Below are 16,266 nucleotides of genomic sequence, written 5' to 3' on the forward strand. Positions count from 1 at the left end.
TGATAAAAAAAAGTTACATATATGGACTACCCAAAATTGTTATGCATAGAAAAACAAAGTTTACACGTTATTACATTTTTATTCAAACGTAGGAAGAGAATTAATCAACCAGCCAATAAATAGATGGAACATGGCGATGCTGGTGTTGATCCTCTAACTGCATAATTTAATTATCAATCCAAGACTAATGTCATTTACAATTTGAAGCAACGGATCCCTTCAGTAATGAGGGATATGCTACTTCCTCCTTTGCCTTGGGGACAACAACTTGGCCAAGGGACACAATCCCTTACATTTATAACACACAGACAGAGTCCTTTAACCAAGTACCTTTCGAAGTTCATCAGTCAACTTCCCACGACCCGAAGGCTCCAACTGCACCAAAATTTCCAAGATATAATGAAGCAAGTAATAAACATAAACAGTAAACAAAACAATTAGTAACAACATAGGTAATGAAATGAAAAGTTCAAGTTCTTACGTTGCTTAAAAGGGCAGCAAGACCCTGAGGTAGAGCTTGCAAATCTAGAGCTGAGTCACCAATGTTTGTCAATTGAAGTAACACTTTCTGCACACGCAGTTCCTTTAGTTTATTCTCGTAATGTGCAGGATTATTTTTCCATTTGAAGAAGGCTTCATCATCCAACCATGCATCTTCTCTACCATTGGCAATATCAGAATTCAAATACCATTCTTTGAGCAAGTTCATTGCAGATGCATGTGACAAATGATCACCCGCAGCATCTCTCACACTGTTGATCAGTGACTGCTCTCCAATTCTTCGGTGAAGTCTCTGGTAGAAGACAGCCCGGGAGTTACGCCAGTCCAGAACTTCCCTAATTACACCCTTGGCAGCCATTCTTAAGGAAGTATCATGCAGTTCAGCAAACTTTGTAGCTATCTGGGTATACACAGGCAAAAGCTGTTTCTCACGGGATTTAATCTGCTGCTGTAGGGATTCAAAGGCGGCAAGGTCCCTGTTACTCTTGGCTTCCTGAAGTTTTGCCTTCTGAGTTATCAACTGTTGATCAAGTCTACCCATACACTCCAACAATTCCCTTGATCTGAATTTGATCTCAATCATTCCTTCTGGCTCAAGGACATTACCTTTAGCTGTTTGATCAGCATACATTTCAATGTGGTCTGAATTGATTTGACTGTCAACAACCACCCATGCACCACCTCGGAGTTCACCCATCATTGGGATGTACACAAATATGGGCTGCTTGTATGTTCTAAGGTTTTCCACAATAGTTGAACCAGCCTGAAGAATTCCTTCAAAAAGGTCCCTTTGCCCTCCTGAAAAGCCTCTCCAATTTGCGAGAATGAAAAGCGGGAGTTCTTCTCTATTGAAATCCAATATTGCTTGGGCTGTCTTGGTTGCAGAATCAGGAAACCAGACTTGCCCAGCTTGAGGAACAACCCTCTCATGAGAATCGAGCTGACCAGGATCAGCAGGTATTATTTGCATTACTGTCTGTGTTTCTACAGCAACAATTCCCACAGGGATTCCTCCAAGCTTTGCCCTTCCTGTAACAACTGTTCTAGCCCATCCCTCCAGTGTCTCCACAAAGCTGTCCTTGTCAAAGATGCCTCCCAGCCATCTTCCATTACCATCCAGGGTTCCAGAAATGGCAGCACGAGGATCACATGAGTTTTCTGGTAAATACTCCACTGGTCTTTCTGGAGGATCAAGAGGCTTAACAATGGGAAGCGGTCCACCTATATGAGAAGGAATGTAGCTAAGCCACTTCAAAATAGAATAAACACCTTCAAGATCGTCGGAAACTGTAAGATGAACTACTCCATTTGTAGCCATGATTTTGGGTCCACCAAGTTGCATGTGAGAGCTGTATACCTCCCGACCAAGAAGTTTGTTTAGTGCTGAAAAACCAGTAAGAATTATGGGCTGATCAAGCCTCTGTATGCATCTCATCCCAAGCCTAGCAAGATAAGCACCTATTCCAACAGTTCTGCCAGTCACATATGTCAATGTAAAAGTTTCCTTGTATGCCCTTGAATAAGCACCAGCAATAGCCCCACTGCCACTCAAGTTTTCAACCCCAAGGCCATCCTCCTTGCCAACAATGGTATCTATAACCCATCTAGTTTCTCCACTTTCAAGCTTTAATTCATGTGCCATGACTGAAGATTCTATCCGAGCATAGTCCTCAGGTGTTAAATATACATACTGAAAGCCATGCTCAGGACTAGATTCCTCAGACCAACCAACTCTGAAACAGGATTTGACTTCCTCTGCTACACCTAAACGGGCACCAGAATTTGCTGCTAAATAAATTAAAGGTAGTTTTCTTTTACACGCAAGATCAGTTACAGCACGGAAGAAAGCATCCTCTCTCGGGCCAAAAGAACCAGCCTTGAAGGTCACATCATTTGAAACAACCAATATTGTTCTTCCAGATGGGAACTCAGGGGTACGCATATCCATAAACCAGGCTACCATACCCACATCATTGAGTCCAGGGTAATGCTCCACAGGAACAAGAGGAGTACCCCAGCTACCTTCTCTCTCTGCAAATTTAAGCTCTGTTACCTTTAGAAGATTTTTATCTTTGGCTCTTTGAAATCCTGGATGTTGGACTGCCCATGACTGTTCCAAAGCAGTTTCAAATGCCTGCAAGAATTATATCTCTTCAGGAAACATGGTTTGACTTCTTGTCTCATCCAGTCATAACAAAAAGTGGTACACCAATATTTCAGCTAAATAGAACTTACAAGAGGAAAATCATAGCAGTATGTGGTGCCGTTCTTTCTTGCTGAAAGACGTTTTCGGTCAATAACTCCCAAAGGTTGATAATTTTCGTTCACTGGCACACCATGCAGTGGACCCTTAACCGAGACTGAATTATATACCACTTTATGAGTGTTGGTATCCTCCTTTTCTCGGTATATCTGAAATTATACGAATTAAGAATCAAATAAATATTTATAAATAGTCCCAACTAATAATCCTTTAAATGCAGGTGAGATATAGCTATCAATGAGAATATATTGTTGACCCCTACCAATTGAAGACCAACATTGTCCACATATATATCTTTTTGACTTCGTAAAGGTCACAATTTGTGAATACCGATCCATTTTTTAAGATATCAAGGAAAAAGAATAAAATTCCACTTCATAAAAAATACATTACTCTTCTCACTTTTTCCCTGCCCAAAGAGACTTATCAATCAAAAGGTTTTATCACAGGACCTCTATACAAACTCAAATAAATGAATTGCTGACACATGAGCTGGTATTTATCAAATGCTTCATGTTTATAAATACTTTAAAGGAATTGAAAAGTGTATTTGTGCTTGTGCTAATTAGCATTTCTATATCAAATATATGCAAAATGCCCTGTGTTAATTAGGGCTTGCCTTTTATTTTCAAAAGCACAAAAAATGGAAAAGTTGTGGCATGAAGAAAAGATTTTCTTGAAATTTAGACTTACGTGTACAGTGCATGTATGACCAGTCACATTGTTTACAATGACCCTCCAAGCACCATTTGCCTGTCCACCGGCTGCCATCCAAAGCTTGACTTCCCACACAACAACCCCTAATCTATGCATTCTTACACCAACAGATGAATGGATTTCCTGTGCCAATTCTTCCAAGATTGCCTCGACTGTTGTTTCTTCTTTCCCAGCATCTACATTAATTCTCCTGGTATTAACATACAAAATGTAAGACAAACAAAAGCTTCTTGGCCATATGCCAAAAGAACATATATTAAAAGGTTTGTAGCTAAAATTACTTCGGATAGGGAACAAGATCGTCTATTTGTTGCTCCCGTATGATATAGAGGTACATATGAGCATGCTCAGATTTTATATTGGCATTGTGTGCATTAAGTTCCAACTCCTCCATTGCAGCCATCAAGGACCTAAAAATGCTCCTTGATGTAAAGGACATAGCCAATTGGATTCGAGATGTTTCTGCATCCAGCCTTTGATACGAAGAAAATCCTTCATTTGTGGTTGGCTGTCTTAGAAGTGTGCGAAGAAACATTCTTTGAATTGGTTGTGGCTTGTTATCCATAACCGTGTAGAGGTGCCATTGACGATCTCGAGATGGAGTATACCGAATATTCTCATAGCCCTTAAGTTTGTCCTATAATCAGACAAATGTTTGAGTTTAAAATCAAGCATATAAATGGAATTTTCCTTCTCCCACGTTCTAAAGTACAGGGACTTGAAAAATAACTAACCAATTCAAGATAAATGGATAGTGGAGGTTCCAAATGACGCAACAGAGGTTCCTCTGCATAGTACAGCTTTTCTTCTGACCAGTGAAAAGAGTGCCTCATTGGAGCACGTCCTTCATCCCTTTGGATGATACAGCTGATTACACCAACACCTGCAGCTCTAATGGTGGAGCCTACTTCCTGCTCTTTTAGTATTTTAGCTAATTTATTGATTCTTTCTTGAGCCTGATCCTCATCACCACTGCAAAACACCAGATGTTGCTTGTGTCAACAAGAGAGAGGAGATTCAGATCAGTAGCTAAACAAAGAACATATTAGTCCATCTACACTTTGTTTTCTTCTAGAGAACTGTAATTTTAATTTTAGTTAGTGGTCCCACATTGATCCCAATCATCAAACCAATAGCTAAAATACCAAAAGTTGTTTGCATCAAGAAGAGAGAGTAGGTCCAGATCAGTAGCTAAACAAAGAGCACACTAGTCCCATCTACACTTTGTTTCTTCTAGAAAACTGTAATTTTAATTTTAGTTAGTGGTCCCATATTGATCCCAATCATCAAACCAATAGCTAAAACATCAGAACTACTCTATAAATCTCAAACAAAATAAAGCTATAAAACCATTGATGCTTCAACAATTTGGAAAAAAACAAAAACAAAAGGTTCAAACTAATATGAGTAGTTACTGATACAGTACCTGTCTTGCAACAAACTCATCTGGTTGTTTATGCCCACTAATCCAATATGCATCATATTACCATGGTTAACTGGTTCCGCAGAACCACTTGTCAGGGCTTCATGAAGGTTATTGGTTGCCTCCCTCAATGCAGCACTGATAATTGCAGACAAAAATTGAAGAGATTTAATTACAACCATCACTCCCCACTTTTTCTCACTGTCTTTCTCCTCGATTGATTTCTTCAAAGTTAGGTCTTCAACCCCATTCTTCCTTTCAATGTACTCATCATAGAACTCCCATGTGGCAATAAGACCAGACCTGTGCCATTGCATCCTGACACTCCCTTTGACAAGATACGGCTGATAGAAAATATTAGAAATTAGAAAAGCATTTGTTAATCTCCTTTCATCACCTCCCCCAAGGCCAAATATAACAAAGTCAGAAAAATTTTAAAATATGAAACTAGCAGTAAAACTGAAATACCTGATAGAGTCTGCGTATATAAGTTTCCACGACCCTCCTCTGAAGGGTGTGATCACTGTGATCGAATAAACCCACAAGGGCATCTTCAACAGCCAAAGGAGCACTAACGAGGTCCTCCATTCGGTCATTGATGGCACTCTTCCTTTTGGGAGTATCAATATTTTCACCATCCTCCGTGAACATCTCTAGTTCAGAAAGACTTCTAGCAATGTTGGATCGAAGTTCACTTAATTTAGTTTGTTCCAGCAGTTGACTTGCCTTTAGTGCCAACTGCATCAAGATAATTATAAATTCAGGATTCCACTCAAAATGTTCCAAAGATGTAAAAGTATCATCCGCAAGATGAAATGGAAAGTAGATAATTGAAGGATATATATATTCACAATGCTCTCCAAGTAGAAGAGATGCCATGTCCTAAAAATATGTGATGAATAACATGGAATTCTATTTCAGCTTGAACAGAATTTCTCAGGGTAATGTCCAACCTCTGAATAATTTGTATGGTTGAGTAAGGAAAAACGGATTAACTGATCCCTATAGGCAGCAGGGTTAGGGTAAACCAATTTATCCATCAGACGCAATATCAGCTTATTTTTACTCTTGACACCCTGAAAATCACAAAATGCAGTTAACTCAATTGCTGTATAATGTCAACACGGCATCAAGGAAGCAAAACACCATAGCTGAAGTTGTTATAAAAGTTCATACCTGATGAGAGAGCACTATATCAACAATCTTCAATAGATCTTTCTTGTATTGAAGACGCAGACGTTCAATTACATCAGCCTAGACATCAAGGGAAGGGACATGAATATTCTAGAAAACTAAAAGATAAAGAAAACAACTTTCATATTAGAAAAGTTACTTAGTTCCTAGTGTATATTTTGTTGCCAGATAGACCAGTAATTTGTAAATTCAAATGAACAGGCAAAAGAAGAAAACTAAACTGTTTTTATCAGTTTTTGTATAAAGCTCCCCAAGACAATAAAGAAACCATTTCATTGAGACAAAGAAAGAAAAATATATAATTATCAGTTTGAATCTTGAAAGAACTAGAAATAATAATGCACAATGAACCAAAGATTCTTGGAAGTATTAACATCAACCAGGAAAAAAAACTACTTTGGTGGGCAGAAGTCATAAAAGGTCAAAACAGATTACCCAACCAGCTGAATAATTATAATAACCTGAATATTGTCGCTAAATAATTCCTCAACAGAAAGATATTCTTCAAAAAGGGATTGAACAATTATATGGGCATGGCTCTCTCTTCCACCCTCATAAGACTTAACAAGACTCAGCAGAGGTTCAACTAGTCTTTCTTGGGCTCCTTTTTCTTTGTCAGGACAGGAAGAAAGATGAGCCTGCAGGGTAAAACATGCCTCATAAATTATTCACATTAGAAGGGAAAACACCAACATGAACAATTCAGGAAAGGAAACATACTTCAAGAATTCCCTTCAATAATTTGGCAGGGAAATCAACAATTTGGGAGCTTGAAATCCTCTCGAACTCCTTATATCTTGATTCCAACTGAAAAGCCACACAGTTCAACACCAGCTTAGATTATTTTTGAAATACTAAACCAGAGAAAGAAAAAAAAAAACACAGCACGGTATCCCTGTACCTCATTTTTTAGATCTTTGGGAAGACGGGTTGCCAAAACTGCCAGACACTCTTGCCATTGAAGGAAAGGCAACTCAGGACTATCAAGACAATTAAGCAAACTTTGCACAACCTGATATAGTTGTTTAGATTGTTAACAAGACAAGCATATATATGTCTCACAATAATAATAGAACCCAAAAATCTCCTATCCGTAACAGATCACTCAACCACCTAGAATGCAATAAAACTATAGTGTTTATGAATCAAGGTGAAGACTTTACTCACTTCATCAATATTGTGCTCATACCCAGCAAGAATCATCCGTGCAGCATTTAAGCTTGCAGCGCATTTTTGATGAACTTTACCAGAAATTGCAGTAGGAGGTCCTAGGACTGGGAAGCTCCCCGTGAAGGGTTCTGCCTTTCTTACAGCTGAAGGATCATCTAGGTCAAGACTTGCTATAAGTTCACCAGCCTGCAAAAGGTGATAATATTTATTTATCTTCTACAATTTGAGCACCTGTACTTCCTATGTGGAATAGAATGCTAAATACCTGCATTGCTTGACCTTCAGACATTTTGAAATGAATAATCCCAGAAGCAGGTGAAAGAAGAGGCATGCACATTTTCATGACCTCAACTTCAGCATATGGTGTGTCAGCATCAACATGACTGTCATCTTCAACCAAATATCTCAAAAGCTTGCATGGTGTCTCCGCCACCAACTTTGATGGATCATGATCATTCTGTATAGACAAAGTAGGTTTAAAAACTTACCTTGGACACAAAAGAAATAGTTAATGTTAAAATAAACTCATTTCACCTGAAGCAAGCAAGTCCTTCCATCAATTAGAAGGCGAGTTCCAGCTGCTTCTTCCTCTGCATATATTACATGACTGTTTCCATCCAGCTGTAACAAGTGGAAACTTCTAGTTAGTAACTCAAGAACCAGATATAGAACAAAAGACTAGTTGTAAAATAGGGATTAGGTTAAACTACACTGTTAGCCAAATTGAAGATAAAGTTATTGATGCAGCACAATAATTACCCAGTTTATATTTTTTTGGTGAATAATTCTACTTTATGACTACCATGAATTAAAAAATGCACTTTAGATACACATATCATTTCTTCTAAAGAGGCCAATCATAGACTATCCATACTAAAGTATTATTTGTTGCTTTAATAAGTCTCTTTCTAGATATGGTCTGCTTTGAGTCTTAACTCTAATAAAATAATGCAATCATTAAATAATGATAAATCAGTTGTACTTAAATGCCCACATTCCTTTCCAATGTTTGAAAAAAAAAGGTCTGAACATCTCTAGAAAAAGTTAAGTACTTTTTCATACATAACATTTCTGTAACATACTGATAGAGAAGCACGATGCATTCAGAAATCGTTTATGCTAAACAATTAAATCATGATACTAAAATTTTAGAAGCCAGGGCAGCAGCAATTGTGCATATCGAAATTATACCAAAAGAATCTAATTGAGATTGAAATAGTAATGTAAAATGTTCATAAACCATGGGATGATATAAATTTGAGTATGATAAATAGAATTGTTATGTGGAAAACTACAAAATAAAAAACATGCATATATAAGTGTTTAGAGAACAAATACTTGCCTGCATTAGCAAACCTCCATCACGTAAAGTATGTATTTCTGCTTCCATCTCTGATTGATTCATTCTCAATCTATAACTTCCAGATCCACCTCGAATCATGTCAATCTAGAATTTTTTTACAAGATATGAATTACACAAATTTATTCTTTCCTGGGATGGCATAAGTACAACAAAGGTAAGGAGAAAACCAAATTGACATATACAAGAATACATACCGTATATTTGCTTCCCTCAATGTTCAAGGACACTTGAGAATGGACAAGAGATATGTGCTGTAACAGTTGCAAAAAAGATTAGCATCACTATAGGGTTTAAAGGCACTGTGAAAATATATGGTCTTCCCATTCACAATACCTTGGGAGGGATTTGTCCCTTTTCAAGATAGCCAACATAGTCTGAAACCAAAGCTGCACTGCTAGCAGAAGCTTTCTGCATTAATTGCAAGAATCACAGTTAATCAAACTAACCAAAGCTAAAGAAGATAAAGGATATAAAAAACAAGTTTGCTTACATAGAGTGCCCCTCCAACAACAGAAAGATACCACGGAGGCCTCTCTGCTCTAACCCGCATTGCAATTCTACTGTCCAGCCAACCTGTGTGAATTTTGTTGTCTCTGTAGTCAGAAGCCTGTGATCAAATATTGTACTATTGTCACTTCAGGATTTTAAACACCTTTCATAAAACAACTTGCAATCGTGTGAGTAATTTACATTCAGAAGATCAATCGTGTAATCAACATTGGTACGGATTTCTCCCCGAATTTGAATCTCCTTCAGCCCTAGAACCATATTTGCAATTGCTAAAGCCCTAGATTCTCCAAAAGCGAACACATGCCCTGGAGTAAAAGAAACGAAATTATAAGATAATATAAGGTGAGTATAGTATGGGAATTGTGTAAATAGAACAAAAATGTTATGGAGAATTTACACCTTACAGTTACAAATTCACCAATAATGAAGTTTGTTATGTACATTACTTAACAGAAGAACCAATATTTCAAAATCATTATCAGAAGCTCTCACTAAATCTGAGAGAACTGAGTGGACATGATGTTTTGCTTCTTTGCTCAACAATATCATCTCTATTCCCTAGCACCTGAAGTCTAAAAGAACCTCCCTCCATTTCCATGACATTTTTCCTACTCTACCCCCTTAACTTGAAATGCCACTCTCTCTTTTTGTTTATCACAGAGAAATATAACACAGGAAAAGAAGGTTGTAAAATTTTGAGTAAATATATCACAATGTTGTTACTCCTTATATAACTATAGGGTGATACATAGTCCTTTTAATACCACTTGATAACCAACATAAAACTGCAATGACAATGAATTGTCACTTACGCAGCCATTGCATGTTAAGAAACTATTATGCCACAAAAAAGCTAACATACCACAGTGCAAAAACGCTACGCATTGCAAGTATGAAAGAGGGTCCTTGTACATAACCTTATTCTTGCATATGCAAAGAAGTATATTTGGATTAGAACTCATAATCAACTAGTCACCAAGGCGGAACATTATTTTTGTGCCAAGGCTCACCCTCAAGAAACTATTACCACTTCTTAATGTAGAGACCTATGAAGAACAATTTTACATACACAAGGAAATGTGTGCCTGGACACATATATGTTGAAAAATACATTTAAATTTCCGTTTTACCAACCTTTAATCAAACCCAACTGTACATCCTAGCTCTTGGCTTGGCTCTACTACTAAGATCATGAGTTCAAATACTAATCATATGTCCCATAACAAGTGAGGTGTACTGCTCATTGTGCATTGAAAGAAGATGGAGAAGGTAAAATTGAACAAAATAGATTCATATCGTAATATATCTAATAGATTCCATCCTAAAATCTCAGAGAGAAGATTGTCCAACTGATATATAAGTTGCACTTCGCGAATTGAGGCAAGTGATGTGAGACTTCTAACACCTCTCCTCTCTAGATGCCTACCGAAAAGGAGGCTTAATATAGGCTCTGTTACCATGTTTACATCTTAAAAACACTTCCCGTTAAATGAAGTTTTCCAACAAATAAATAAGTTACACCCAATAATTGAGGCAGGTGGTGTGTGAATTCTAAACAATGTCAACATAATACTATGGAATATGCAAGTTCCCAATTGAAGATCATAATGATATATTACTCATTTGAAAATCAATAATAGTTAATTTATTTACTTGTTATTTAATTAATTTTACTACTTACCAAACTGTGAATCTGAGAATTCATGAATTCCTCCTCCAGACTGCAAATATATAATTCAACAAATTTTAGCACCACAACATTTAGTTATGCCTACATCCGAAGAAACAGAAGACTTACCTTGACCGAGAAGTATGCCCACACATTTGGCTTGCTTTTAAAACTAAGCTCCTGCACATATACTTGAACTCAGTACAAGTTACATGATGAGTGAAGCAAAAGACGATATTGTTATTGGACTTGGTAGTTAACCTGCACTTTGCCACTTGTGGGCTTAAAGCCATCATCAGGGTCCTCACTAGTCACTCGCACAGCCACACAATGACCTTTTGGCCTTGTGGATTGTGCTTTGTCAAAATCAAAAGGGGTAGCTAAAACTGAAGTTTTTCTCCAAGCATCATACCCTCCACCATGCTCCACCCCATAGAAACGCCTTATTTCTATTAAAGGAGACACATGAAATACATGTAAGAAATCAAATCAATTAATAGAAAAGAAATCAAATAATAGTGAAGAATAGGTTAAGCTATTCATTGGGTCCAAACCGTTTTCCACATTTTAAGTTTAAGTTTATACGAGAAAATTGCAATTTTTAGTCCCTAATAATTTTTGTGTGGAAATTAAACAATGTAAGGAAGGTTTAGTAGCAGATTTACACTGAAAGAAAAAATCTCTAGTTTTGGCTATAAGGCGAAAACTTATCTTTTATGACAGTGTAGGGACTAAAACTTAAAATTTTCTCATGCTGTGAACAAATTTAAAGCGGGGACAACTATAATGAAACACCAACTCTGATACAGAGACAGGATCATTGACATGGACATCAGGAATGGCTAATGTCCAAAGTATAGGTTAGGACACAGCAACACATCTAATATTTATTTTAACATTACAAAATCTCAAATGAGAATTAAAATTTATATGATTCACACTAAAAACAAATTTGTAAAGTTATAGTTTTTCTATAATAATGACCCTCAATTAAATTTTGGAAACATACATCTTAAAAGTCAAAATAACTAGTTAAGCCTTATGAAAACAAACATCCACAAAAAAATTATGAGGCTCACAAAGTTTATAATATAAGTTGGTTTCTTCAAATTTTTCTTACTTTAGAAAGTGTTTAATCAATAATAGGTGAGGTTCACTCTCTTTACTTGTGTTCAAAACGTGTCTAAGTTTCCAAGATTATTCAAAGAGGTGTAAGAACTAAAAAGAATAGTTATGACATAGTTGGAGAGTGTCATACAAGTGTTGAAGGCGTGTCAGACAAGTGTCATATTCAAAAAGTGTCGGATATGATAACATGCTATTTTACAAAGTTATCAGTGCTTCCAAGGGATCAAGTGAATAATTTAACCTAAAGAAAATATCTGAAGTTGTACCAGGAATTTGCCAGAGAGGGACACCCATCCCAACGGCAACTTGGGCTGCTGGCAGATTTATCTCTGCTATCCACTCAGTAACAGGATGTTCAACCTATATAACAATCAATAACAAAACAATCACTGATGGTGAAAAAAAATAACATAAAAACAAACAAGGTCTGGAAAGTAGGAAGAACAGATTTCAAACCCGCCACCATCCTCACAAAATCTTCAAAAATATAACAGAAGCATTTTCCAAACATAAGTACTAAGCTAAAAGGTAGTTGAGGGCTACCTGTAGCCGAGGGTTCAACTCTAAAAAGTAGTACTCTCCAGTTTCCATACTAAAAAGATACTCAACAGTAGCTGCCCCGACATAATTTACAGATTTAGCCAACCTTCTAGCTGCTTGTTCCAGTTGTTTCACTGTTTCTATGGGTGCTACGGTAATGGGGCCCTCCTCAATAATCTGTTACAGACGATTGATTAGGCAATTTGAGAGATCCATTTCACCATGAAAATTTGGTGGGCAACAAAACGTTTGGGTACCTTTTGGTGCCTCCTTTGAATACTGCAATCACGACTATGCAAAGCAGCTACATTTCCGTACTGATCACAAAGTAACTGGACTTCTAGATGTCGACTCTACTTAGAAACAAAAGAGATTGTCAGAATTTGACCAAGGCCCTATAATCATGTCCTTTCAGATCAAAGTTCAGTGGATTATCTAACCTGGGATGCAACCTTCATTATAAATATAGGTGAACCGGGAACTTCACCTTGAACTTGCTTGAACAATGCCCTTACCTCATCATCATTATGAACCTAAAAATCCATAGACTGTTAGTATCTAAAGTTTGCCAAATAAATCATACCAAAATAAGATTGCAAAAAATGTTTCTTGTTCTTATGGATATATACACAGTTTTCAATTTGAAAACAATTAACATACTACTGGAAGACAAAGTTAGGTTACAAGAGTTACAGCGTGAATGCTATAGGATTTTCTAAATGCTACAGTAGTGTTTATGTAAGCAAACCTTTCTTATTCCTTTACCACCACCACCCCAAGATGCTTTGATCATGGCAGGGTATCCTACAACTTGACAACTCGCTACTGCTTCCTCTGTTGTGTACACACATGCTTCCCGATAAATTTCATCAGGAATAGTAATCAAGGAACTTTCAGGAGGAATTTTCACCTGTAAGAAGAAACTTCAACTCATGAGCAGGGCATCACTCACAACAGAAAAGCACTATAATGGGAGATTGAAATCTACATGAGAACCACTCCATCGAAGGGTTGGCACTTCTGCTGCTTGAGCAATCAAGGATGAACCAATTTTATCTCCCAAAGCAGCCATAGATACGGCAGGAGGTCCAAGAAATACAATTCCTCTTGCTTTCAACGCATCTGGAAGCTCAGGATTTTCTGAAGCATGACCCCAACCAGGCCACACCGCATCAACATGAGTTATCTCAGCCATCTGGACAGTACATTGTATGCCAGTACACAGAATTTGTAAGTTATATAGGTCAAAAGTTCTACATAAGAACTGAAATCAGTATAGCGACAAGAATGAACTGCATTGATCTATAGGCAACATAAAAGTAGCCAGCAACATGAACAAATTGTGCAATGAGAATTTTTATAGAATGAATATTTTATGTCTGGAAGATCAATAGCATTATATTCTTTGTAGACGACATTCAAATTGATAACCTTTATAAAATCAGAAAAATGAAATCTACATGGCCAAGTATAATTTCCATCCGTTCTTAGTCTTTTTTTACTTTCCTTAACAAAATATGCTTGACATGTTGAATTATAGAATCTCATGAAGTCAACATCACACACCTCAAGAATAAGCTGCACATTGGCATAGTTATTGTTATTGGTCCCACCAGGTACTTCGACAAATTGATCGGCTATTCTTATATGTTCCGCATTGATTCTCATGTCCTCTGGAGTAGCCATGGCAACCAACAAGATGGCTTTCTCTGTGCCAAATGTCTCATTGGCCCAGCTTCTAACACTACGTATGAACTTGACTGCTGCCATTCCATTGTTTGCAATTAAAATGCTATGAATTGGCCTGTTTCCGCCAAGGGCACTGCAGAATTCATCTACTTCAGATATTGCAGCAGGGTGCCTATTTGGCTGTACACTATTTGGATATCCATTCCGACGCCCAATGTCAGCCATTATTGTTCTCCTTCTGTATGTCTCCTATGTACAACATAACAAAAAAAAGATTACCAGCAGCTCAAGACATGCGAGAATAAATTAGGAGCTAGGATTCTTTCTTTCAATTTATATTGCTTGTTCAGTAAACTTTCTGAAGAATCATTGGAACAAATTATGTAGATGAACTCAAGATAAAGCATATAATTGAGCAGTACAAAATCCATCTCAACTTTTACTGGCATCTTCAGCATGATGTAAAAGAAAATGGACAAACAAAAAAAAAGTTGTAAAGTTCTTTTTGGTCAACCACGTCTGGACTTGGCAAGAAACTCCAGATTGTGGCTGATATGATTAACTCATTTTGGCAAATCAGAATTCCACAAGTAAAATTGTCACAAATCCATTCCTCCCAAATCTGCAGTTTTCACTCTAAGATACAAACAACCAAACACCGCCAACTAGTTCACTCTCACTCTCAGATGCGGTATGGCGAAAACATCAATTGAAAAAAAAAATGATAAAAGAAAAGGTCAGCATCTAATGATAACTCACTACTACCTTTTCAATCAATTAACCCCTCTAACTTCCGATTCAGCACACAGACACTTTTTTACTGGAGCCTCCAAACCAAAACCAATTCCAAACAAAAGGGCATAAAAAGGCTCTTGTTTTCCTTCACCAACAACATACAATTCAGAGAGTTTTGAACATTTAAATAAAGGCGGCATGCATAAAATAAAAACGAAAAAAAAAACAGAAATGAAGTAAAAGTGAATCACACACAGGGAACACAAAAGGAAGAAGAGAAACGATCACAGCACATACCTTGGGAAGAAAGCTGAGGTGACGAAATCAAGAATTTATTTTTGTTGTTTTTAATTTTATTCTACAAAATTGGTGGGAGTTGGAAAAGCATTGGGAGCTTAAGAAGGTGAATTACAAGTGAGAGAGTTGTTGGGCTATTCCATGTAAATGGTGATGACGATCAGTGTCAATGATCATGCACAAAGCAAACCAAACCAAACCAAATAGTGAAAAAGTTGGATGGGATTGAGTGAGGTAGGTTTGGGTTGGGTTGGGTCTCTCTATTCAATGAAAGCTGCACGTGGTACCTGCCTTTGCCACTCCTCTTGAGGAACTAGTATTAGTAGTAGTTCCTAGCTACCCCCTCTCTCTCTCTCTCTCTCTTTCTCTCTCCTTTGTGAGTGGTGCGAATAAATTAGTTGTGATAATTCAAATAATGAGTAAAAAAGGGGTTCAAAGAATTGGGGTTTGGCTGGGTAGAAGGAGGAGATGAATGTGACGTCACGAAAGGGATGAATGAATCTAATCTACCACAACACATGTAAACAAATATGTAGCATGATTGAGGTGCCTCTCTTGACTATGCGTTGTGTTGTTGTTTTGTTCTGTTGGTGGTCACTGCTCTTCTCCACCAACCCTTCTTCCCTGTATGAGTCAAATATGGAAGCTGTGTTCCTTCCTCCAACTTCATCAATTTCAATTACAATTACAATTACAAAACCCATCGTCTCCACTTCTATCCATTTTTAAGTATTATTTTATATCAAATTCCCATTATCCACATATGTATCATATTAATTTCAGTTAATCAAATCAATTTTTTAAGGCACCACCATTTCCTTCCCATTTTTTTTTCGCCATCAAAATATTTTTCTTAAGTTAAACAAGTTTGCTATGTACACATCTTCAATTAAAAAAATCACTTCAGTAATTTACTCAATAAATGTATTAAATTTTGCAAGTTTTTCAAGATAAAATTACACTTTTTAATAAAAAAAAAACATAAGAATTCTAAGTTTATATATTAATAAACATTTAGTAATAACATATACACACCGAAATAAGACAAAATCAATTAAAGTGTATAC

General features: G+C 36.9%; 1 protein-coding gene across 2 annotated transcripts; it reads right to left on the minus strand.

Moving 5' to 3' along the window:
* LOC137820848 (acetyl-CoA carboxylase 1-like) lies at nucleotides 1-15,901 on the minus strand. Of its 2 annotated transcripts, XM_068625131.1 has the most exons (33): nucleotides 15,200-15,886; nucleotides 14,933-15,047; nucleotides 14,045-14,416; nucleotides 13,467-13,673; nucleotides 13,227-13,388; nucleotides 12,919-13,011; nucleotides 12,736-12,831; nucleotides 12,482-12,655; nucleotides 12,205-12,298; nucleotides 11,072-11,259; nucleotides 10,940-10,990; nucleotides 10,823-10,862; nucleotides 9,322-9,446; nucleotides 9,122-9,238; nucleotides 8,965-9,039; nucleotides 8,826-8,882; nucleotides 8,611-8,715; nucleotides 7,803-7,889; nucleotides 7,534-7,725; nucleotides 7,266-7,454; nucleotides 7,000-7,110; nucleotides 6,819-6,905; nucleotides 6,560-6,736; nucleotides 6,081-6,158; nucleotides 5,858-5,980; nucleotides 5,373-5,642; nucleotides 4,908-5,248; nucleotides 4,216-4,453; nucleotides 3,763-4,118; nucleotides 3,458-3,671; nucleotides 2,737-2,913; nucleotides 482-2,635; nucleotides 1-375 (listed from the first exon to the last, which is right to left on the minus strand). In XM_068625131.1, the coding sequence occupies exons 3-33, from the start codon at nucleotides 14,390-14,392 to the stop codon at nucleotides 319-321; spliced, it is 6,783 nt and encodes a 2,260-aa protein (XP_068481232.1). In that variant the 5' UTR covers nucleotides 14,393-14,416; nucleotides 14,933-15,047; nucleotides 15,200-15,886; the 3' UTR covers nucleotides 1-318. The 2 variants fall into 2 exon arrangements, with proteins under 2 accessions (XP_068481232.1, XP_068481231.1); XM_068625130.1 differs by lacking the exon at nucleotides 14,933-15,047 and having other exon boundaries at nucleotides 15,200-15,901.
* Between the last annotated feature and the right edge of the window lie 365 nt (nucleotides 15,902-16,266).

The sequence above is a fragment of the Phaseolus vulgaris genome, chromosome 9 (genome assembly GCF_000499845.2).
Source record: "Phaseolus vulgaris cultivar G19833 chromosome 9, P. vulgaris v2.0, whole genome shotgun sequence".
Lineage (NCBI taxonomy): Eukaryota > Viridiplantae > Streptophyta > Magnoliopsida > Fabales > Fabaceae > Phaseolus > Phaseolus vulgaris.